General features: G+C 48.2%; 1 protein-coding gene across 1 annotated transcript; it reads right to left on the reverse strand.

Moving 5' to 3' along the window:
• Window positions 1-23,695: 23,695 nt before the first annotated feature.
• LOC140223252 (uncharacterized) lies at window positions 23,696-24,172 on the reverse strand. The gene is made up of 2 exons (XM_072294776.1): window positions 24,072-24,172; window positions 23,696-24,011 (listed from the first exon to the last, which is right to left on the reverse strand). Exons 1-2 carry the CDS (start codon window positions 24,170-24,172, stop codon window positions 23,696-23,698), a joined length of 417 nt encoding a protein of 138 aa, XP_072150877.1.
• Window positions 24,173-24,395: the final 223 nt, after the last annotated feature.

Consider the following 24,395-nt stretch of genomic DNA (forward strand, 5'->3'; position numbering starts at 1 on the left):
TGTACATCTTTGCAATGTTGTTGTCCGTGGTGCCGCCATTGTTCCTGTACATCATCAGGGCATACAGATAGGCCCCACATCGTGCCCACCCACCGCGGTGTGGGAGAGCTCGTGGAGGGATGGCTGGGGGGGCGACGAAGAAATCTACAATCCCTTTGAGGGTGTAGGCCTCCGGGTTCCCCACACCAACCAGCAGAGTGAGGAGGGCGTAGTACCTGTCCGGCTCATTCTACTGCATATCCTCCCAGTACGTTCTGAGCAACACCACGCGCTATTCGATAGATGGGTCGCCGCACGCACGGTGCATGACCTTGCAAACCACCCGTAGCTTGTGAAGGTCGTCCATGGGCTGGAAGGAGGTCGCAGCAACGTGGTCGGCAATGTCAATGAGCACCACCATAGGGAGGTCTGTGAGCAATCGGCAATCGGCATTGCTTCCCCGATGCCATGAACATGGAGAGGTGGAGGGTCATGAAATCTAAGGGGGAACGGTGGAAGGGGGCGACAGCGGGCTACAGGCCGAGTTCTTGAAAAGCTCGTTTTGCGATTTGGCGAGGAGATTGCGGAGAGGGGCTTGGGTACAGGAGGAGTTAGATATTTCTCGAGTACAGGAGGAGTTATAGATATTCCCCACTACCGGTGCCTTGGGAACTGCCGAAGAACAAGCGGAGGAGACGGGGAGATCAGGTGGCGCTGCCTTTTCTCGGGTATGGCAGGCGACCGCTGGAATAGGCCCCACAATAACTTCCCACATCCCATCCCGTCCCGTCCCGTCCCACTGCATAACGCAATAACTTCCCACATCCCGTCCCGCAGGCCTAGTACTCAAAAACTCTGCTGACTATGACTGACATTACATGGTGACGCAGCAAAACATGACACGCCCCGAGATGGTAGATGGTGGACATGACACATCAGTCTTAATTATGAAGATAGCTTTCGCATGCTTTCGTACCTAGCATGAAATCATCTACATCTCAGTATCAATCCCCTTGCCCCTCAATATTCTTTTTGTGTTTCCCTAGGTAAAGGGCGGCTCTTCGTGGGGAAGTGGCGCGACCAGGCTATGGACCGGGTAAACGACATAGATCAAACACAACATAGATAAAAAATGACGCTAGGACATAGATAAGTGTATCCTGGTGTCATGAACCCAAACCTTGGTAAAGATGTCACACTGCAAAAAGAACAAGTACCTCAATGGTTTGTGTGATAAATCATGTCCTTGCGGAGATCGATTACCAATTTGCACCGAAACATTGTCTTAGCTCCCACATGAAATCACCTCAAGGCAAAGAAGGTGTGACATTGAACATGATACACCTATATGATATGCCATATATATGATACACCTATATGATACACATTCGACCATAAAAGATTCCAACTTGCCTATTCACAATGAATCAAAATAAGAAAAACAAGAACACCATGAACCGAACTAGAGCAGCATATGAACCCAGCGTCGACAAGTGGGTCCCGCATGTCAATCACACACCGGTCCAAAACTATGTATAAGAAGGTTGAAAAGCTAGAAGTGAAACAAAACAACTAGTAACTCAATGGTGTCTGCGACATTGATATAAATCGACGATCCAGGTTCGATCCCTGCCCTCCACCCCTTTTCCATTTTTTTTGCATTTTCTTTCAATTTATATTCCTTCATTTTCCAAGTCTTTAGTCCAAATTTTTTGCCAATTTAGGTTTATACAATTCCAATATATATTTTCTTAAGTTCTAGCACAATGTGCATGAGTGAATGCTATCACAAATACAAATATAAGTGTATCACTAGCTTGGTGTATCACAAATACAACTACAAAGATAAGTGTATCTTGGTGTCACGAACCCAAACCTTGGTAAAGATGTCACGCTGCAAAAAGAACAAGTACCTCAATGGTTTGTGCGATAAATCATGTCCTTGAGGAGATCGATTACCAATTTGCACCGAAACATTGTCTTTTAGCTCCCACATGAAATCATCTCAAGGCAAAGAAGGTGTGACATTAAACATGATACACCTATATGATACACATTCGACCATAAAGGATTCCAACTTGCCTATTGATAAGCCCCTGGTACATTGGACACATTCGAAAAAGTTCCATTCATTGTAGAGTAAGTAAATAGTGAAGCAAATGATAAAACGTTAATACAAGGGGTCGGGTAACACAATGTAAATAAAACCACGTGAAAGGGAAAAGTTGTCCGAGAAATTGGAAAAAAGAATCAACGGATTTGGACAACAAATGCGAAATCTAAACTCGTTTAACATTTTCACAATGAATCAAAATAAAAAAAGAAGAACACCATGAACCGAACTAGAGCAGTATATGAACCCGGCACCGACAAGTGGGTCCCGCATGTCAGTCACACACCGGTCCAAAACTATGTATAAGAAGGTTGAAAAGCTAGAAGTGAAACAAAACAACCAGTAACTCAAAGGTGTCTGTGACATTGATATAAATCGACGATCCAGCTTCGATCCCTGCCATTCACCTTTTTTCCATTTTTTTTTATTTTTGCCAAAAATTGGGTTGGCGCCGGCATGCAGCCATTTACCGCCTAATAACCCGCCCATTATGCGAACAAATCAAATCTTAACCTCCCCACTTCCTCATTATCCTCCCTATCTCCTCTAATTCTTTCCTTTCCCTCCTCTAACTCAGTTCCCAAACACGCGCATGAGGAATACACTTCCTCGTCAGCGCGCCTGGGGAGCTGGACCCACTATGTCATATACACGTGGGAACCGCATATCACTGGCTCTTGCTATGGAAAGTACTCTACGCTTTTAGAAACAAAATCTACTAATTGTGCCCTCCCATTCCTGGATGCACCTCGTCTGCAGGGTGACTCGTGTCACTGCCGAATGGGCTCAATTGCTACCAGGCCCACACGTCAATGATATCTGGCCTACATAACTGAAGGCGTGGACTCCCGCTTCCAGAGTATGCTTCCATAACTGAATGGCCCCTTCATCTCTGCCCCTTTTCAATGCCCATTTATCTCCCCCAACACGTTCCATCACAATCCCGCACGTGCGCCTCGCTTGCTCTACTCCGCTTCCCTTCCCACCATGGCTGACCGCAAGAAGATGCACAACTCTAGTTGGTAGCTGCGCGACAAAGCCATCGGGCAATTCAAGAAGATGATCCAGGGGACGGCTTCCACCATGGCCGTCGGGGAGAAGAAGGGACTTGGTACCTCCACCAAGTGTCGGCCGAGGCGCTCGATCCCTAAGGAGGTGATGCTGGAAAATTAGATTTAGTATACCAAATATTTAATTTCTTGATTCGGTGACATGTTAAACTTTGCGATCTCATGATAGGCGCGGGCAAGCAATGCGCGCGACCCGGCCTGAGCCCGCCACATCTACACCGAGTCTTCTCCCTCCAAGGACGAGCCATACGTCCAATATGACTGGAAAGACATGCCAGCAAGTCTCAAACCAATATGTGTTCTTTATTTTGAATAAGTTCTAACACTATGTGTTGCCATGTCATGATCCTATTAAAACTGAGCAACACTTTATTTAGTTTTGTGACCCTATTTTCCCTGTAATGAAGGTCGCCGGAGATACCTATGAGGTCCCAAAGATATCATGTACAATGATACTCACTCAGGGGAGCGATGATGAGCTCTCCGATGGACCTGAGCTGTCCGGTAGGTAGGTGATGTTCCTACCCTTTAAGTTAATCATCAATTGGTTTCTATTATATGCTATTTTGGTTTATCTAGTCAGTTTATCTTTTTCACATGCTAAGTAACCCCCTTCTAAAATGTCAGGTGTGAGACAAGATAGAAGAGGTTCGCGTTGCTATCAAGCGCAAGCTGCGGAAGGGCCATTTCTACACTGTGGAAGGCAAGGATGACTAATGTTGAAGAGGGAGTAGTCTTTGTTGACGTAGAAGTATCAGTACTCTTAGTTATAAGAGTTATGTTAGTTGATCATGTCGTGGATGCCTCTTCTTTATTTTGGTAACATGAGGGGCATGAACCATGTTTATTTTGCTAACATGTTAGTTGATGTATGAAAGTGCAACTAGGCCCCTAAGTGGGTTTTGGTGAATTGGATGGCAAAACAATTAAAGGACTAACTTGTTTGTCTAAGTTCGTGAGAAGGAGTTTATTCTTATACTCATATTGCAATATTGACTTATCAAGTGAATGGGTATCATACGGCACATAATGAAGGTAGCAAGCAAGTATGTGATCCCTTAAAGACAAATTAAAGAACAACAACAAGCAAGAGTTGAATGATGCTTGGGGATGAGTTTTTATAGTTTGATCTATAACTTACCAAGCAAATTGTTAGCTTGTGTTACCAAAAGAAAAGGGGTCATCAAGAAAAGTTTGAAATATTCATAGAAGGAAATTTCAATACTTCATAAGGACATGATAAAAGACACGAGCTTATGATCTACATATTGGTCTTATTAAGAGGAAGATTGCAATTAATGGAAGTTTCTTTATCAACCTAGTTCAAGCATTTGAAGAAGACTTCAAATGGGATTTAACTATTGGTGTCAAAGCAAATCTAAACTCAATGTGGCAAGAATGGGTGAAGAAATCAATCGAGGTACTAGAGATGAGGGACTAAGCAAGCTTTGGATAAGCGACGGCTTGTGCCATGGGCATATTGCTAGGGTGAAGTAGCTAGTATCCAGAGGGTTTCTGTTGGGATATGAGGTAGGCTAGCGCAAAACAAAATTTTTCTACCGCGTAAACTAGGAAAACTGTCGTATATGGATCACGGGATTACCACTCGACGCACGGGTGCGGAAGATGTAGAATCGCGTCAGGGCAGCGAAGTCGATCAGCGTAGTCGAACACGTAGTCGATCACGTAGATGTCGAGCAGCTCCTCAGCAGCTCATCCACGTGCAGCAAGGTCGTCCTCGTGCCGTGGCTCGTCATCGGCTCGTTGTGGCTCGTCGGTGGCTTATCCAAGTGCTGCAGCTGCAACACCTCCAAGGTATCCACACGTGCAGGGAGGAAGCATCGCAAGCCGAACTGCTAGGTCCGCGAGTTGCAACAGGGCGAGGATGTGGGAGGCGCGACAGATGTGTTTTCAGCCAAAAAGGGATGAAACCCTAGGGCGCCCCACCCCTCTATTTATAGAGGTTCCTGACAGGCCTCTGGGTCTGAGGCCCATTAGTACTTCTAAACCTGATCCAACTCGGATCATATCCGAATTGGGCTTCCAGCCCCTTAAGTGTGTGACCTTATGGGTTTGGATACGTATAGACATGGCCCGAGGACTCCTACTCGGCCTAATAGTCGGTAGCGGCCTCTAGCAAGACGTGCCAACTCCTATACGCACACGAAGATCATATCAGATGAACCATCACAACATCACGTACATGCTATTCCCTTTGCCTCACGGTATTTGATCTAGCTTCATGCCGCCCGCTCTTTCTCGATCCTGTGATTCGGAATCCCTTTGTAGGTTAACTCTTAACCGTACGTAGCATGGCCATGCATTTTCGGATCCGATCACTCGAGGGGCTCAGAGATATCACTCTCAATCAGAGAGGGGCAAATCCCATCTTGATTGACCATGCCTCACAGCATGCTTCCTGACAAACCCGAAAGCTTCCTTTTTAACTACCCTGTTACGGTGTAGCGTTTGACAACGCCTAAGTAAGTCGATCCACATCTTGAGTACATACGACAATCTCAGGTCCAAGGACAAAGCGTACATGTTGTGTAAAGAGAGAACTACTTCTCGTGTTGGGTCAGTCCTAGCACATGTCTCTACATGTGCCTACATTATTAGTTTGACATCTCCATGTCCATGACTTGTGAAACATAGTCATCAACTAATACATGTACTAGTCTAATATTCATGTGTGTCCACACATGAACTCCGACTTGGGACAACTTTTAGAATAACCATACAAGTAAAGAGTTCCACATACAATTCACATAATTGCAGATCAATTCAAGTAGCCTTTAATGGATATTCAATGAACATAATATGAATCATGGATACAAATGGAATATCATCATCTTTATGATTGCCTCTAGGGCATACCTCCAACAGTTTTGAGGTATCATTTCTAGGCCTTACCGAGGGAAGAAATGCAATGCATCTAGTCTATCATAGTTGGTAAAATGGAGTGACTAAAGACTTCAAGTATACTTTATTATGGATGAAAGGAAGCCTTAAGTCACTAGCTCAAGTTGGTTGTGCTCAAGTTAAAGATTATGTTGGAAGCCCTCAATTATCCAAAAATCAAAGTATGGCAAGAATGAAGACTTACAAACTCAAGAGGATGATATGGTTTTTATATTTCATCTTGAGTATAGGTATGCCGTACTATCAAGAGGGATGCAACATTAGCTTATTGACAACACCAAAAGTGCTCTTAGTTGACCCATGTGAGTTTCACCCTGAGAGATACCCTTGAGTGATTTAAAAGACTACAAAACACATAACAAGGATTGGCTTAACCTTTAGGTCAACAAGAGTGAGTGTTAGGAGCAGTGTGGCTGGCTCAGCCAGACCGGTCTGGCCGGTCTAAGTACCAATGGCTAGTTTTCGAGTTAGACCAGTCTGACCGGTCTGTCCAGTGTTCCAACGGCTAGTTTTTGCTCTTTGGGGTATTTATACCCCACGACCTCCACTCTTGGAGGTTGCTGCTCCTAAGGCAAAAACAATGATCCTATACCATTCTAAGCTAGGCCGAAGCCAAGAAAAGCTCTCCCCAACCCCTCTTTGTGAGGTTGTGTGAATTAAGTTAAATCTTGTGAGTTGGGTGGAAGAGAGAAGTGAATTGAGAGCAATTGTGAGCTGAGAAGAGCCATCCATAGGTTGAGCACTTATGGTTCGTGTTGAGAAAGCCTTGAAGCATTTGTTACTCTTGGAGATTTGCCTCCTAGACGGCTAGGTGTCGCCGGCTAGCTCCCAACATGTGGTGAGCAGCGGCAAGTTTGTGAGGCCTGCGATCTTGCCTCCGCAAGGGAAAAGATCATCTAGTGGAGACGAGGAAAGTGGTTGAAAGAGACCCAGCTTGTTGGGAGGGAGTTGAAAAAGACTCGTATCTCAATAGGCTCCTCAACGGAGATGTAGGATTCATTGGTGGAATCTGAACTTCAGATAAACAAATCCTCATGTCCTTTTTACGGTTTGCATTACTTGTTGTATTCTAGCATTTACTTGTGCTTCTGCTCCGATCTACTTGGGTGTGTCATTACTGTGTGCAGGGACAAGTTTATTCTGCCAAATATCATCTACAAGTGACACTCTTCAAGATTGTTGGTGCTAAAAGTCGAATAGGGGATCAAGCATCAATTTGGTGTGCCTCACTACCTCAGACCGGTCTGGGAAATTGGTCTGACCGGTCTGTCCAGGCAGCAAGGCTCAAGTTGTTTGAATTTGGATTAAAGTTTGTCAATTTGCCTATTCACCCCCTCTAGACGACATCAAGATCCTTTCAATGTAGAAGTAATGGATGCCTCTTCTTTATTTTGGTAACATGAGAGGCATGCACCTACTATATCAAACTAGATGCAGTTCGTATGAATTAAGTTATTTTTATGTATGGGAGCTCTATCTTGTCTGGTTTAGCATTTGATAAAGTTCATGATTCATGGTATATATAATATCTTAATGTTTTTATATACAATATCTTAATGTTTTCCTAAAATCAAATGCACATTAGTTCACGAAGTAAACTTTGCAACTCCAAGTTACACAAAGAAAATATCTTCATCTTCTCCAGGTATATTGACTGGAGCAACAACTCCATCACCAATGTAGGTGTCATCAGAATCATCTTCGTCTTCTGATATGTCCGCACGATCCGGTTCAGGCATGGGCACCAGCTTTTGAAGTACATATGCATCACCAGTTAACCCTTGCATGTTTCTGGCCTAATCCAGTTTGTCAAAGTCTCCTGCTAGTCCTCAACATTAATTTGTTCCACTACTGTGATAACCGAGTCCACATTGGTACCACTCAACACGTATTGTCCTCTAGTTCCGGCATGGCAAACAGGGTCCTAGGTTTCATTTTGAGGACACTGCACCATTTAGTACCTTTCTTCTCGCCTTTCACATAACACATTTGCTCTGCTTGTGTTGCCAGGATGTATGGATCATCTGAGTCATGAAACCGAGTGGTATCAATATCGATAATCCCAAATTTATCTTTATTGTACCCTCTGGATTTGCTCTTAGTTGGTGCAGGAACATCATACCGGTCACACTTGAACAATGTGACTTCATGCTGGTTAGGAAAATCAAGGATGATGATTTTTTTAATCACTCCATACCATTCCATGCCATCATTGCCCTTGACGACAACACCATTGTTCTGTGTTGATAGATTTTTCTCTACATCTGATGTCCGAAAGGAAAACCCATTGATGGAACACCTGTTCCTCACACTAGCTTTTTATTCTGGACCACGAGATAGAGAATAAATCATTTCAAATGCTTTTCCCTCTGCATGTAGGTTCCTGATCTACACTCAGAAATGTTTGGAAAATATGTTACGAACATATATATTCAAGTGTGATGAATAAAATTGAACAGAAATATATATGACTCACTTTTCGCTCGAACCAATGTACAAATTCAGCCTTGTGCCTTCTATCAACATTATGCGAGTTGGTGTTCCTCGATTCGTCCATGTGCTCACTGATGAAACAATAAACTTATGTCAGTTAGATAATGAACACAATATAAAAAAAACACATAGGATTACATGTAGCTTACTTTATCCATGGAGTGCCTCATTACAGTTGGATATTATGTAGTGCCTCATCCTGCGCAAGTCATCAGGAGAAGGTATCTCCATATTGTGCCTATGACTACTTTTCTTTCTAGTGAAGTCCATGCTCGCAAATACACTTAGACTAGCAGGTGGTTCCCTAATAGTGCTCCTTTCTTGACGCTCTGGCCAATTCAGCTTTGTACTAACACCTTCAAAGAACCGAGAACAGAATGTAAGGCACTCCTCCGAGATGTACCCCTCTACTATTGAACGTACGTAGGTACCTCTCAACTGGATACATCCATCTATAGGAAACAGGGCCCCCCAAGTTTAGCCTCCCAAGCAATATGAACTGGTAAGTGCATCATAATATCGAAAAATGCTGGAGGGAATATCATCTCAAGCCAACAAAGGGTCTCTCCAATTGATTTGGTAAGTTCTTTCATCTCAGTTTTCTCAAGCTCCTTTGAACATACCGAACTAAAAAACCTGCTGAGCTCGATCAATCGGATCACTACTTCAGGCAATATTTGGCGCCCCACCAAGGGTAAAAGTTTTTGTAATATAACACGGTAGTCATGACTTTTAAATCCAGCAACCTTAAATCCATTGACATCAACATATCTCTTGATATTTGAGGCACAAGCATCGGGCATCTTAACACCTTGAAGAAAATTGCACATAATTTTCTTCTGATCATCACCTAACTTGTGCAACGCTGGTGGCAAAGTGTATTTTCCTTTATTGTCGAACAATAGATTTTGATCCTGCCTTATACCCAATTCTTGCATATCGAGTCTAGCCTTCTCACCGTCCTTACTTTTACCAGCCAAATCAAGTATAGTCCCTAGCAAGCTCTCACATATATTCCTCTCAATATGCATCACATCGAGATTATGGCGTATAAGCAAATAATCCCAGTAAGGAAGGTCAAAGAAAATACTCTTCTTCCTCCAGTTGTGCCATGTATTATCTTCATCGCGCTGCTTCTTCTTCCTTGAAGTAGTCGCTCCAAAAGTGACTTTCTCAAAACTCTTGTACTACTCCACTACTTGTGCACCACTGAGGGGCACTGGAGTCTTCCTCATTTCTACCTTGTTATTGAAGCTGACCGTGTTCCTCCGCCACCTGTGGTTCGTAGGCAAGAAACGAAGATGGCCCATGTAGCAATGCTTTGAACCATATTTTAACCACAAGTAATCAATATCCTTGTGACAATAAGGACAAGCAAACCTGCCTTTGGTACTCCAACCAGATAACATCGCATATGCAGGAAAATCATTAATTGTCCAAATTAGCATTGCACGCAAAGTAAATTTTTCCTTTTTTTTCCGCATCCCAAGTATCAACTCCATTGTCCCATAGCTCTTTAAGCTCATCGATCAAAGGTTGCAAATATACATCAATGAATTCTTGGAGATTTAGACCTAGGAATTAGCATCGACATCATCCAATAGGATTGTTTGAAGCACAACCAAGGAGGCAGGTTATAAGGAATTAGGATCACTGGCCATGTAGTGTAAGTCACATTCAACATCCCAAATGGATTGAAGCCATCCGATGCAAGTCTTACCCTAACATTACGTGGATCACTTGCAAATGCAATATACTTGGCATCTATGTGCCTCCATGCCTTTGAGTTAGCTGGGTGCCTCACTTTTCCATCTTCAACCAATTCTTCCTTGTGCCAACGCATATGTGCCTATGTGGTCTCGTTCATATATAATCTTTGCAGTCGAGGAATAAGTGGAAAATACCTCAGTATCTTACGAGGTAAGAGCTTCTTCTTTACTCCACCAGTGCCATCACCACCACACTCTAAATATGTATCTTTCCACCTACTCTCCCAACATTTTGGACATGCGTTCAGCTTCTCGTACTTTTCTCCACGGAATAACACATAGTCATTAACACAAGTATGAATCTTTTGGTAGTCCAAGCCAAGGTCTCGAACTACCTTTCGAACTTTGTCCAGGGTATCTGGGACACAATGGTCCTTGGGGAGCACATGGCAGAATAATAACAGTACTTGCTCTAGAGCATTGTTGCTAATACCAAACATGCACTTAATCTGATATAGCCTCACAATAAAAGATATTTGGGTAGCCTCCTTGCAATCTGGGTACAGTTCTTTCCTAGCTTTTTCCATTAAGTTGAAAAATTTTCTTGCTAACTCATTTGGCTCCTCAATATTAACCACCTCTAATTTCACCATGTATGGCACCACTAATGAGCGATGAAAGCAGTTTAGTGGATGAGATGCCATCATCATGATCACCTTCTTCACCTACACAAACGTCCCGATCATCATCATCCACAACAATACGTTTAGCAGATCTGTAGTATGATGCTGTTTTTTGTAATACGGATCAAACCCTCTGGTATTCAAGTGCAACTCAACAACTTCTTTATTTTGATATGCCATGCGATGACATCCTCTACATGGATAGGGCGCAGTCTGTCCTGGAAAGGTGCCATCAAAGGTATCTTCAATGAATTTAGCAACTCTGTTTTGCCACGCAGCATTTGTATGTGACAATTCCATCCAACTACGATCCTCATGATCATGTGCCATATTGCAAAAAACCCAACTGATAATTTAAGCACAGGTTTGTACTACTATACAACTCCTAAATAACCTGCATAAAATATAGGTTCCTCCATCAATATTATTACTATCAACAAGTATTATAAAAACTAAATGAATATATATACTAATTGAAGAACTCAAGTTTATCAGCATGCACATTAATTGTGATAGGTCTGGATCGATTTTATACCTTGCATTGAGAGGATTGAATCGGACAACGCCCATGTCGTCCCGCGTTGAGAGATTGTGGAGGACTAACAGGGGGACTCTTCCTTGGCACTCGGCAGCTCGCGCGCTAGGGAAGATGACGGCAGGCGGCGATCGTGCGATGAAGGCAGCATCATGCGAAGAAGGGGAGGAGTCATGCGAAGAAGGAGGGGAGGCGACGTGATCGTGGAGGACTAACAAGGGGACTCTTCCTTGGCACTCGGCAACTCACGCGCTAGGGAAGACGACGGGAGGCGACGATCATGCCACGAAGGTAGCATCACGCGAAGAAGGAGAGGAGTCGTGCGAAGGAGGAGGGGAGGCGACACTAGGAGATAGATCAGGATTAGGCCTCTCAGCTCGTGAAAGAAAGGCTTGCCATATCTGTGGGCCAAAATAAAGGCCCACCAACATAACTAAGCTGGTGGCACCCACAAACTCATCTATTGCAACCATGTGTTCCCCTACATTGCAACGACTATAGCACCTTCTGTCTTTCGAGTGTTTGTTGTTATAACCAAGATTTCTTTTGCAACAATACCATTTTCGTTGCTATATCTAATACTAGCTGCAACGATTCAGATTAGCGTTGCACTATCTAAGACTCATTTGCAACATTTTCTATTTTCGTTGCTATAACCAAAATTTCTTTTGCAACAACACCATTTTCGTTGTAATAACCAAGATTTCTTTTGTAACAACACCATGTTCATTGCTATATCTAAGACTCTTTTGCAACGCACGATAATACTTATCACAACGTGTTATATTCGTTGCAATATGGACAACTATTGCCACCACTGTAAAATAGCATGGCAATAATGTCACCGCAATTACAACTAACATATATTCATTGCGATATAGCGTACCTATTGTAACCACTAAAATTGTAATCGCAACACTACAAAAATGGTGGCAATATGGTACCCTATTACAACCAACAAGGACTATTGTCATAATAACCCCTATGTATTGCAACGAAAATCGTCTGTTGCAAAAAAAACTGTGGCATTAGTGATAAAATCTTGTAGTGCAGCTACGTTACACCGGCTCATGGACTGACGAGGCGATGGATGACGCCGACACCACACCCACATCAACACCACACATGCATGGAGAACGTGAAGCGAAGACCGAAGACGATGACCATGGCAGCAGAATCGGAGGTGCTCCAGCAAGCAAGACTTGCAGAGGTGATTAACTAGGAGCTTTCCGAGGCAATAGGAACCAGAAGACCACGTCACCCACGACAACATCGCTGTCAGCAGGCTATGGAGCGCATAGGGACTTGTATTTATTTTTCTGTAAAGATTAATAAAGTACATGTTCCTACTTTTTATTTTGTGTACTTAGTACACTGGCACGCCCGCACCATTCCAAAGGGCAGAAAAATCTTCGTGTGATTTTTCTCCTCAAACAAATTGACACGCCCAGTCGGACCTGGTTCTCCTCCCATCTTCGCTGCGTCGTGGTCGTAAGATTCATCTTCACCGTTCTCCAACAACACAGCATGCTGCATGGTGTCCTTTGGCGTGGAGCCACCCTGACGAGAGGCCCTCTTCTTACAGGAGGACCATCCGAAGCTATCAAGACCTGGGCGGTTTGCATGATCCAGTTCGGGATGAACGCACCGGTGCCGATCCCATGGCAAGCTGGAGGACTCATCACCAAGACCCAAGCGCCGCCCACAATCCAGTGCGGGCAGGTTCCCACCACGATGACAGCCGACCAAGTTGGAGGACCCTTTATCACCGTCAACACTAAGGCCCCGCTCCTGCTCAACTTTGGCTAGTTCCTGGGGGCCATCTTCAAGCACGGCAACAAGACCTACGTCCACTCAACGCAGGACTCGTCGCAGTTCCAGAAACTGCAGTCCAAGAAAGCTCAGAAGCGAGCTGCTTCCAAGGCCAAGCGAGAGCGCTGAAGCTTGATGCTTGAAGCACGGGCTCTCTAAGGAGTCCGTGGTGGCCGATCTCAAGGGAGATGTCCAGGCTGCGCAACAACTGCGTGCCAAGGCAACCAACAAGCGCACGGGAGCCATGACCATCCGCGCCCCTACGGCGTCAAGGGCTGAAGAAGTGGCCGCCCCAACCGTGGAACGCACAGAGGTCGAGCTACTAGAAGCTTTGGAGGCCGTGTCTAGCAACTTGCAAAGACACATGTCTTTTGCTTGTCATGCCTCTAGTCCTCAGCCTCTTCGCAACTACCGGAGGAGGTACCGCAAGGTGCAACGACTTCATCAACAAGTTGCCTCACGTATGGCCCATAGCACAGTCCCAGAAGAGGACTAGTGTAACGACCTAGCTTTAAATTAGCCGAGCTTAATCTTAAGAAAAGTTCTCTAATCTGGTTGACTCAGCTTTTCTTGAGCTATATCGGCTAAAGTTCGGTTTTCAGCCCAACCTAGTGCCTTAGGAAGGGTTTATCCTTGGAAAGTTGAGCTGAACGACCAGAAATTCCTTTATGAAAGTTGGTGAACGAAGTCCCTACTACAAATTTGTTAGTTAGACCTTAATCCTTTTCGTCTCCGAAGGTTCCCAAATCTGCAGTTCCAATCAGCCCAGACCCCTGACACCAATCAAACCGTCGTTTTTCTCTAAGTCCCGAACCCAGTATTACTCCAAACTTTGAAGCTTTGGATCCCCAAATCCACTGCATCTTTGAGCTTGATCCAATTACAACAGTTGGGCCTTGGCTGGTGTTCTACAACTCTTGTTAAGGCAGTCGAAGTGGTGCAGTTCGGAAATTGTGAGATCAAGAGGCTAGAAGATGGACCCAGAAAAGGATCCCGCAGATCTCTCGGGCCAAGAGCGCCAGAGCGCGCGTGCGCCCTATTTCAGAGCGCCGCCGCCACGTGGTGCGACCGCACCGGCAAGTGCCGCCTCGCCCAGTCACCGGCCGCGACACGATGGATCAGCGCGCCTCCTCCCCAATCGTGCGCAGAAGCGCCCTATAGACTTCTCCACCCCGTCTCGTCTCGCCCGAGGCCTTGCCAGCCGCGCCAGGCGCCCTGCCGCCGCTGCGACCAAAGATTGGCCACTGCCGCGCTAGTCCGTCTCGCCTCCCACGCGCATCTCCTCGCCCGGATCCCCGGCTGCGCCCCAACGCCTTCCGGCTTTTCCATCATACCTCAGTCGCGCTGCCCACGTGCGCGCTCCTTGACAATACTATCTTCGCCAACCACTACGCCGGCAGTGACAACTCCTTTCCGCCCTATCACCTCGCCTGCAGCGCCCTCGCCTGCAGTGCCCTTCTCTCCCTCCTGTCCACCGATACCGAGTCGTTGCCACCAATCCGTCGCTTGACGCAACCAGACGCGTGCTCGACCTCGCCAATCCTTCCGTCTGGCAAAACCGTGCCTGCCTAGCGCTGTCTCAGTGCCCAATGTTGTAAAAGATCCTGTCCACAGAGCTCTGCTTTGCCGGCCAATGGAGACGCCGACCAATCGCCACCATGGCAGAGCACTCCATCCTCTTCGACCTTATCCTCGCGCTGCCCGAACTCTTTCTCTTCCGCGCAGCTATAAAAGGGAGTACCAGAGCCTCTACCGAAGTTCTCTTTGCCATCGTTGCCTTGCCGCATCTTCCTCTATTTCGTGCTCAAGCGCTGCCGCATAAGTTCTTTGAGGAACTCCCTCTCTCCGCCCAACACCCGCCTTTCCAAACCCGCCAGCCGCTTGGTTCCTCCGCGCTGAGCTAGAGCTTGCTTGTTGTCAACAAGAAGCACCACCGCCGCCAGAAACTTAGCGTCTTCCATTGTTCCGCCTTAGCTTGTTCCTTCCCGACCCCAAGACTTCACCAGCAGGCCCAAAGGTAAGCTGTCGACCCTTTTTCCATCTCGACCGACCCCTTTTTCCGTCTCACCCGACCCCTGTCCGTTCCGCCCAACCCCTTTTTTCGTCTCGCCCAACCCTGTCTGTTTGGCCCGACCCTTATCCGCCTCGCCTGAGGGCTCGGCTGTATCCTTTTCTTTTGACCAAGGGTATCTGTGTAAAATTTCGGGGAGTTCTCTGTGTTAAGTCTGAGGACCTCGGTATAGTTATTCCTTAGGTCTGAGGGTCAGATCATAAGTTTGCCCCAGTACGACTCTTTTATCTTGTTCTCTATCAACAGAAGCTTGGGATTCCACACCTTTCCTATAGCTTTACTACAGTTTTTGGGGCTACCTCTTGCAAGTGTTGTTGAAATAACCGTCTAAATGTTTTTAACCCCTGCATTTGCATTCCGTGTAGAACTAAACCTCGCCGATGGCACGTACGAGCTGCACCCGTGCCAGAAGATGGAGCGGTAGCCAAGCTACCGACCGCAGGAGCTGAAGCAGAGCAACCAGAAGATCAGTTTGCCTCCGCCCCGATCGAAGGTAAGCCCCGGAGCATAACCCAATCTTTTTAAAACTTGCGCATGCCTTCTTTTGTATGTTTGTGTATTTACGTTATAGGAGTTGCTTGAAGCCATAGATGCATGACTTAGTTCCCTTGATTTGAACACTAGTATGATAAGTCCGAATAGTTGTAGTGCTTAATAGGACTCGGTAAAAGTTGAGTGATTCTCTGTCACTCGCGAGTGATAGGAGTTGCTTGTTCTCTTTCTGGTTACAACTATAAGGATGATGGACGGGGCAGGGCTCTGTGAACTATTTTGGTGGTCGGTGGATTGCCCCGTCTGTCTACTTGAAATTGGACTAAGGTCGAAAAGTATTGGTGTTCGTGATCAAGTGTTTGAAAGTACTAATCTCATACCTAGTATGGCATGGGGAAGAATAGTACCTGATTGAACTAGGGCGTGGCTTATACCCCTGCTGCCCTTGGAACGAGGTTCCCATGGTGCATCATGTGGGTGCAAGTGCGGTCACAGTACAGCAAGAGGTCGGGACTGTGGAGCATTGCATGCCAAGGGAAGTTTGGACCTGACACACGCCTGGGAATTGATGGGGACGCCCGACACAGGAAGCGACCCTCTGTGGTGCGCGGATGTCGTGAGATTAGGTTTGCCATGCATGGTTAAGAAACTCGAATCGATTCGTCTGCCTCTCACAGTTTGAGACTCCTTGATCTCTATGCTACACTGAGTAAAGATGGAACATGATGATGATGTGAACCTTGATGATTGTTCTTTAACTTGGTTGGAAACTATGTTTGTATAGCATAAGTTGCTAATGTAGACTGGTTAATGAACTTAGAACCTAAGCTAAAATATTGAAAGTAAGGACCTACGGTAGTCGCTTTTGGCAAAACAAACCCCTCAGCCAAAGAGCCTTGCATGTCTAGAAGTTGGTGGAGTAGTTTTCCCACCAGTCGGTTAAGTCTTGTTGAGCTTAGTAGCTCAGCCTTGCTTGTGGAATATCTTTCAGGTGAAGTTAAAGCTTCTGAGTATGTTGCTGTTGGCACTTGGTCTCCCCATCTTCCTCCTGGGTAGACAGTTGAGTGGGATCCCTCCTCGGACGGCGAGGAGAGGGATCATTGATGTTCTGATCGGCCTCATCAAGGACATCCGACCTGGCGCTAGCTTCCGCTGTTCTGTTTTATCTTGCCGCTACTCATGAACTTTGTAAAACTCTGATTTTCAAACCTGTGTTGTAATAAAATTTGAACTTGTTTAAGTGGATGATCTGTTGTATTCTCTGGAACCACTCACCTTCGTGTGAGCTATGCTAACTCGGTCCTGTATAGTGGTTTATCGGATGATATCCAACGGACTGCCAAGTTAACTTAATTAAAGCATATGATCGCATGTTAGGCGACTTAATTGTACTTTAGCCAAGTTAATCCGAGCGGTTCCGCCACAGCTAGTCACCGGCGTCCTCCTCAACAAGGTGTTCACCAACCCCAGCACACTAGAGGTGCCATACGACATCTTCCCCGACGAGTGGGCACACGATCCAAGCAAGATCAAGGACCTGGAGCAATGTGCAATCATGTATGAGTACTGGAAGAGGAGGCGCTCAAGCAAGCAGTCCCAGCTTCTGGGACCAACTGTCTCCTTCAGCAACGACATGGAGATGGAGATGTTAAACTAATAATGTGAGCACATGTGGAGACATGTGCTAGGACTGACCCAACACGAGAAGTAGTTCTCTCTTTACACAACATGTACGCTTTGTCCTTAGACCTGAGATTGTCGCATGTACTCAAGATGTGGATCGACTTACTTAGGGGCTATCAAACGCTACACCATGACAGGGTAGTTAAAAATGTAGCTTTCGGGTTTGTCAAGAAGCATGCTGTGAGACATGATCAATCAAGATGGGATTTGCCCCTCTCTGATTGAGAGTGATATCTCTGGGCCCCTCGAGTGATCGGATTCGAAAATGCATGACCATGCTACGTGCGGTTAAGAGTTAACCTACAAAGGGATTCCGAATCACATGATCGAGAAAGAGCGGTCAGCTTGAAGCTAGACCAAATATCATGAGGCAAAGGGAATAGCATGTATATAATGTTGTAAGGGTTCGTCTAATATGATCTTCGTGTGCGTATAGGAGTTGGCACGTCTTGCTAGAGGCCGCTACCGACTATTGGGCCGAGTAGGAGTACTCGGGCCATGTCTATACGTATCCGAACCCATAGGGTCACACACTTAAGGGGCTGGAAGCCCAATTCGGATGTGATCCGAGTTGGATTAGGTTTAAAAGTACTAATGGGCCTCGGATCCAGAGGCCCGTTAGGAACCTCTATAAATAGAGGGGTGGGGGCGCCCTAGGATTTACACCTTTTTGGCGAAACACATCTGCCACGCCTCCCACGCCCTCGCGTGTTGCAACTCACGGATCTAGCAGTTCAGCTTACGATGCTTCCTCCCTGCATGTGTGGATAGCTTGGACGCGTTGCGCCTGCAGAAATTGGACGAGCCGCCGAAGAGCCGCCGACGAGCCACAACAAGCCGATGACGAGCCACGACGAGCCGACGACGAGCCGCAGCACGAGGACGATCTTGCTGCACGTGGACAAGCTGCTGAGGAGCTACTGGACGTCGACGTGATCGACTATGTGTTCGAGTACGCTGATCGACTTCGCTGCATCGACGCGAATCTACATCTTCCGCATCAGTGCGTCGAGTGATAATCCCGTGATCCTTATACGGCAGTTTTCCTGGTTTACGCGGTAGAAAATTTTGATTTGCGCTAGTGTAGCCTACCTCAGATCCCAACACTAAGGTGACTCACGATTTCAGCTACCCCTCCGATGAAGAAATCATGCCAAACCCAAAGGCAAACTTCAAGAAAGCATTCCTTCCCTGACTAGGCAACATGCGCTCGTGGTTCAAAGGTGCCGAGGAGATAGAAGACTCAAGTGTAGCCAAGACACAAGATGAGGCAAGGACTTCGACGCCTTGCCTTCCTATCACTGCAGGAAAAAGGTCCCTATCGGGCAGTAACAAGGCGTTGGCTTCAGATACATCCCCACAGTGCTACATCGACATCATGTCTTGACTTCCCCAAGATTCTGAAGACCTCCAGTACATGGCGGATCACGAAGGAGCCAGCACGCGGCTCAAATCCATCACCGCCCAGAAGCTTCAAGGGCTAGCAGTTGAAGAAGCTAGAAAGGGTTGGAGACCCGTGGGATGGTGAAACGGCAAGCGATTCTGACTCCTCGTCGCTGGAGATACACGACCACTCAGCACACTATGATGAGCTTGCCGTGTCTATCCCTTCTGATGAAGACGAGCATCTTGACGTCACCAACGCCGCACTAGCACACATGACGGTCGACGGGCACCTCGAAGTTAGCCACAGACGTGGCACCGAGTCACCTAGAAGACCCTAGCCTACAACTATGGAGGAAAAAGTACAAGAGCAAAGGTGGGTGATGGAGCAGCTATCCTCCAAGTTTGACCGCCTAGTCGAGATAGTCACAGCGTCAGCCCAGAATGCACCGCCAACTGGTGCGTACCGAGCTACCGAAGAACCGCAATTTGAAGACTTCAATGGTGCAGCAAGCACTCATACTCGCCTATCAAACTTCGCTTCACCGTCGGCCAACGCACCACCACTGCCGGCGACGCTGAAGTACTACCACGACCTAGTTGAAGACATGGTGAACAAAAAGCTGAGAAGAATGACGAACGACCAAGCTCCCCGATTGACGAAGACCGAGCTTGAGAAGCCGTATGAGGCGTGGCATGACCTTGTGCCCTTCCTCTTAGGGTGGCATCCGTCCATGTTCCGTCAGTTTGACGGGACTAGTGATGCAAGGGAGCACTTAGCCTGCTTCGAGCTAGCATGTGGTGACAGCTAATAGCTCATCACTACTATTGCGCCAGTTCTCCGGATCCCTAACTGGCACGGCTTTCCATTGGTATCGCCATTTGCCAGTCGGGTCAATTAGCAGCTGGGGAGCCATGAAGGATGTCTTCAGGAAGCACTATGTCGCCATGAAAAAGGACTTCTCTGTCGTCGAGCTGTCACAGGTGAAGCAACGGCGTCAAAAAGTTATCGACGACTACGTCATTCACTTCCGCAACAGCTACATGCGTCTCGCTAGGGAGATGCATGTTGAAGACGCGATCGAGATGTGCATCAACGGAATGCTGCAACACTGGTCGCTTGAAGTGTCTCGGTGAGAGCCGAAGACATTTAGCGACCTTAGCTCCGTGGTGGCTGCAACAAAGATTGAGTTTGAGAAGACACCCCAGATCATGGAGCTCTACAAGACACTAGCGCCTTCGACCCAGCCAAGTGTTTCAACTCAACAACAAAGCCAAGCGGTAAAGAGGGCAAGGGGAAGGCGCAAGCGGAGGCGAACACTGCACGAGTCTTCTCCAACTCTCCTCAAGGTCAGGTGCCCATCTTAGGTGCTAGAAGTGAGCAAGCAGGGGGCAGGACACGCCCGTCCATCTAAGAACTCCTCAAGAAGCAGTACACCTTCAAGCAGGAGCTGGTGAAGGGAATGTTTGAGCAGCTTATGGAGCACAAAGCGCTCAACCTAGCTGACCCACGGAGGCCAGATCAGGTAAACATGACCAATAACCCACAATAGTACCCATACCACAGGTACATTGGCCACATCATCGAGGACTGCCCTCGGGGCCTGCTTCAGTCCATACAAGGACTTCTATAGGATACAAACGTGATCGGGGGTGGTGGGTCGACGAAACTGGGAGGCTGCTGGCAGTAGACAGTCACCGCGAGGTGTTCATGAAGGTACACATTCTTCATATCTAGCTGGTGGATCGGCCAGGCGTGAGAGGTGGCGATGCTGAGGATGGTCCGTATCGTTGCCGGTTTGACAACCGGACTGAAGGTCTCGTCGTAGTCGATGCCATGACACTGGGAGAAGTCACAAACCACCCAATGCACCTTGTGCTGGGCGAGGGACCCATCAGCATGGAACTTATGCTGGAAGATCCACTTGCCCGACACGACATTAGCACCGGGTAGCCGTGGGATGAGGCGCCAGGTGTCGTTGTCGATGAGGGCCTGATACTCGTCGACCATGGCAGGACGCAAGTTGGCAGCACCCAGAGCACCGCGATAGGTCATCGAAATCGGAGAGAGCGAAGAAGAAGTCGAGGCTGTGATGCCCTAGTAGTGGACCCGTTGGATTGCCCCAGTTATAGACCAAGTGAGCTGCGGAGGGGTCGATGGCGACGATGCCTGACCGGTCGAAGCGTGCACCGGTGCGGTCGGGGCGCTCGCCCGACCGCGCGCGCTGGTGCGGTCAGGGCGCTCGCCTGACCAGTCAGAGCGCTCGCCCGACCATTTGGAGCGTTCGCCGGTGAAGGAGCGCGCACCGGTCCGGTCGGGACGCTCACCTGGATGGTCATGGCGCTCGCCGGTTCGGTCGGGACACTTGTTCGACCAGTCCGAGCGCGCGCCAGTGCAATCGGAGCGCTCGCCGGTCAATCGGGGGGCGCGCCCGACCATTCGGAGCGTTCGTCGGTGAAGGTGGCTCGCCCGCAGATGGAGCGGGGTACATGGTCGGAGTGGGGTACATGGTCGAAGTGGGGTACATAGTCGGGAGCGCATCCGGGCGTGTCGTGATCGCAGTCGGAGCAGTCGGGGGCGCTGTGGTTGCGGTCAGGGCCGCACCCGTGCGTGGCGCGGTCACAGTCGGAGCAATCAGGAGCGTGCCTGCGCGCGCCGCGGTCGCTGTCGGAAGCGCTGCTATCGTGGTCAGAGCAGTCGGGAGCGCGGTGGAGAGTGGCGACCTGCCCGCAGATGGAGCGAAGTACACGGTCGGCCTGTGTAACAGGATGGCGGGGTCATCGTCAATGAGTTCTGCAAAATAACTAGTGAGGGCTGTGGCTGCTCAACGTCTGATGACGGAGCGACCGAGGTGGAACTAGGAACATCAGAGGGGCTGGATAAAAGGAAGTCGAGCTGCGACGGGTGAGTAGGGTGGAGGAGAAGGGAAAGACGAACTCATCAAAGACAACATGGTGAGAGATGATGACTCGACGGGTGGACAAGTCAAGGCAGCGGTACTCCTTGTGAGACGAGGGATAACCGAGGAAGACACAGGCTGCGGAGCGAGGAGCAATCTTGTGGCGTGCCATGGCTGAGAGAGGTTGGGGTAACAAAGACAACTGAAGACACACAAGTGAGAGTACTCAGGAGGTTGAGAGTAGAGAGGGTGGTAGGGAATGTCATTCTGAACAGCAAAGTAGGGGCGCCGGTTCAGAAGATAGGTGGCGGTGGTAAGCGCCTCGACCCAGTATGTGGCGGCCATGGAGGCGTGAATGAGCAAGGTGTGAGTCACGTTATTGAGTGTGTGGAGGACACGCTCGGCTTTCCCATTTTGGGGAGAAGTATAGGGACACGAGAGGCGCATGTGGATACCCCGAGAAGTTAAGAAAGAAAAGAGAGTCTTATTGACAAACTCGGTCTCGTTGTCAGCCTGGATGCTGCGAACGGGAAGACTAAACTGCGTATGAGCATAGGCGCAGAAGTCGGTGATGTGTGAAGTGACTTCATACTTGTGAACTAGAAGAAACATCCATCAAAAATGCGAGAAGTCGTCCAAAATGACTAGGTAGTAGCGATAACCAGAAACGCTAGCTACGGGTGAAGTCCAAACATCATAGTGAACTAACTCAAAAGGAGCAGAGCTACGAGAGCTAGAATGTGAGAAAGGTAACCGTACATGTTTCCCTAATTGACATGAATGACATAGAGTGTGACTGTCTTTATTACAGGCAATAGATGAAGTCTGTCTAAGTGTAGTGATGGCAGCAGGACCAGGATGACCAAGACGAAGCTGCCACAAACTGGAGGAGACAGCGAGGCCGGCGTGGGGCGCTACAAAGCTGGATGCCGGAGGCATGGTGTAAAGATCGCCGGTGCTATCGCAGCGAAGAATCACGCATCTGGTCGGAAAATTCTTGATAGAAAAACCAAAAGCATCAAACTCTATGGTGCAGTTATTGTCCTTACTAAACTGATGAACAGAAATCAGATTATGAATTAAAGAGGGGACAACAAGGACATTGGTAAGGCGAAAGTGGGAGGTGGGGCTGGTTAGGGTGGAGTTGCCACGGCACATGACGGGAATGGTGTGACCATTACCGACAGTAATGGAGGAGTGAGAGAGAGGGAGGCGGGAAAGAAGAATACCATTCGAGGACGACATGTGATCGGATGCACCCGAGTCAACAACCCAGCCACCGTTCTGCAGCGCCATCTGGTTCAAGGCGGCTACCAAGCCTGCCTGGTCCTAGGTTGGCGCGTGAGGTGGTACCTGAACGGGGGCATAGGCAGCATGGGCCTACAGAGGGGGGCCGAGGAGGCCAGGGGCGCCGATGCGCCAGCCCCCACCGCCCCGACCACTGGCCTGCTGGAAACTCGGGGCGTCGTAGGAGCCAGCCCTCGGACTGAAGCAAAACCATGGGCTAGTGGGCTGTGGGGGTTCGCCGCCCTGGAGGCCGCCGCCGCCCTTCTTCTGCTACCACTTCTTCTTGCCGCCGTCGCCGCTGGTGCGGCCTTCGCTGCCACCACCGCTAGTCTGGACAGAACCAGACAGCGGACGACACCCGCTCGCACAGCCGGAGGATGGAGACAATGAAAAGTTCCTAGCGAGGAGGGCGGTGGAGTTGGAGATCTTCTCCTCGTTGGCGAGGCAAAGTTCCTTCAGAGCGAGCATGTCCCACGCCTAGGCGAAGGACGGGAAGCCAACAATGGAGTTGGTGATGTCGGTGGCGGTGTTGGCGAAGCGCGGGTTGAGGCCGCGGAGGAGGTTCAGGACACGCTTGGAGTCCTGAACGGGCCGACGTCGCAGAGGGCGTCGGCGAGGGTGTTCATGCGGTTGCAGTACTCGGCGATGGAGGAGTCGCCCTGTATCATGGAGTGGAAGTCGTGGCTGAGGAAGATCGCCTGGGACTGCTTGTTGGCGCGATAGAGGCCCTCGATGGCGAGCCAAAGATCCCAGGTGATCTGATCGTCATCGGTCATGACGAGGTCGAGGACGAAGTCGTCGATGGAGCCGAAGAACCAGGAGCAGACACAGCAATCCGCTTGATCCCAGTTGGGGTCCTGGGGACGGGGTGCCACCGTGCTGTCGATGTGCGACTTGAGGTCGAACTTGCCGCACATGGACTTGAAGAAGGATGCCCACCTAGAGTAGGCGTTGGATTTCATCGTCAGCGTCACGGGGACGTGAGACTTGACGGAGATGGTGGCGTAGGAGTGGACGGTGGGCGGCGGCGCCGGGTACATGATGAAGCCAGCGCCGCCGTTGATGGGAAAACATCACACATCCTAATGAGGGGGGGTGAATATGGCCAATATAGCTTGGAGTACAAGAAATACATCAAGTGTACAAGGAAAGGATAAATACATCCTAAAATACACATATACTTCTGTTGATGCCGGATTTCGTCACCAGTAGAATCGGCGTCAAGAAGAAAAGAAATCGGAGAAGTACAGTTGGGAATCGGTC

Source organism: Setaria viridis, chromosome 6 (genome assembly GCF_005286985.2).
Source record: "Setaria viridis chromosome 6, Setaria_viridis_v4.0, whole genome shotgun sequence".
NCBI classification, from domain to species: domain Eukaryota; kingdom Viridiplantae; phylum Streptophyta; class Magnoliopsida; order Poales; family Poaceae; genus Setaria; species Setaria viridis.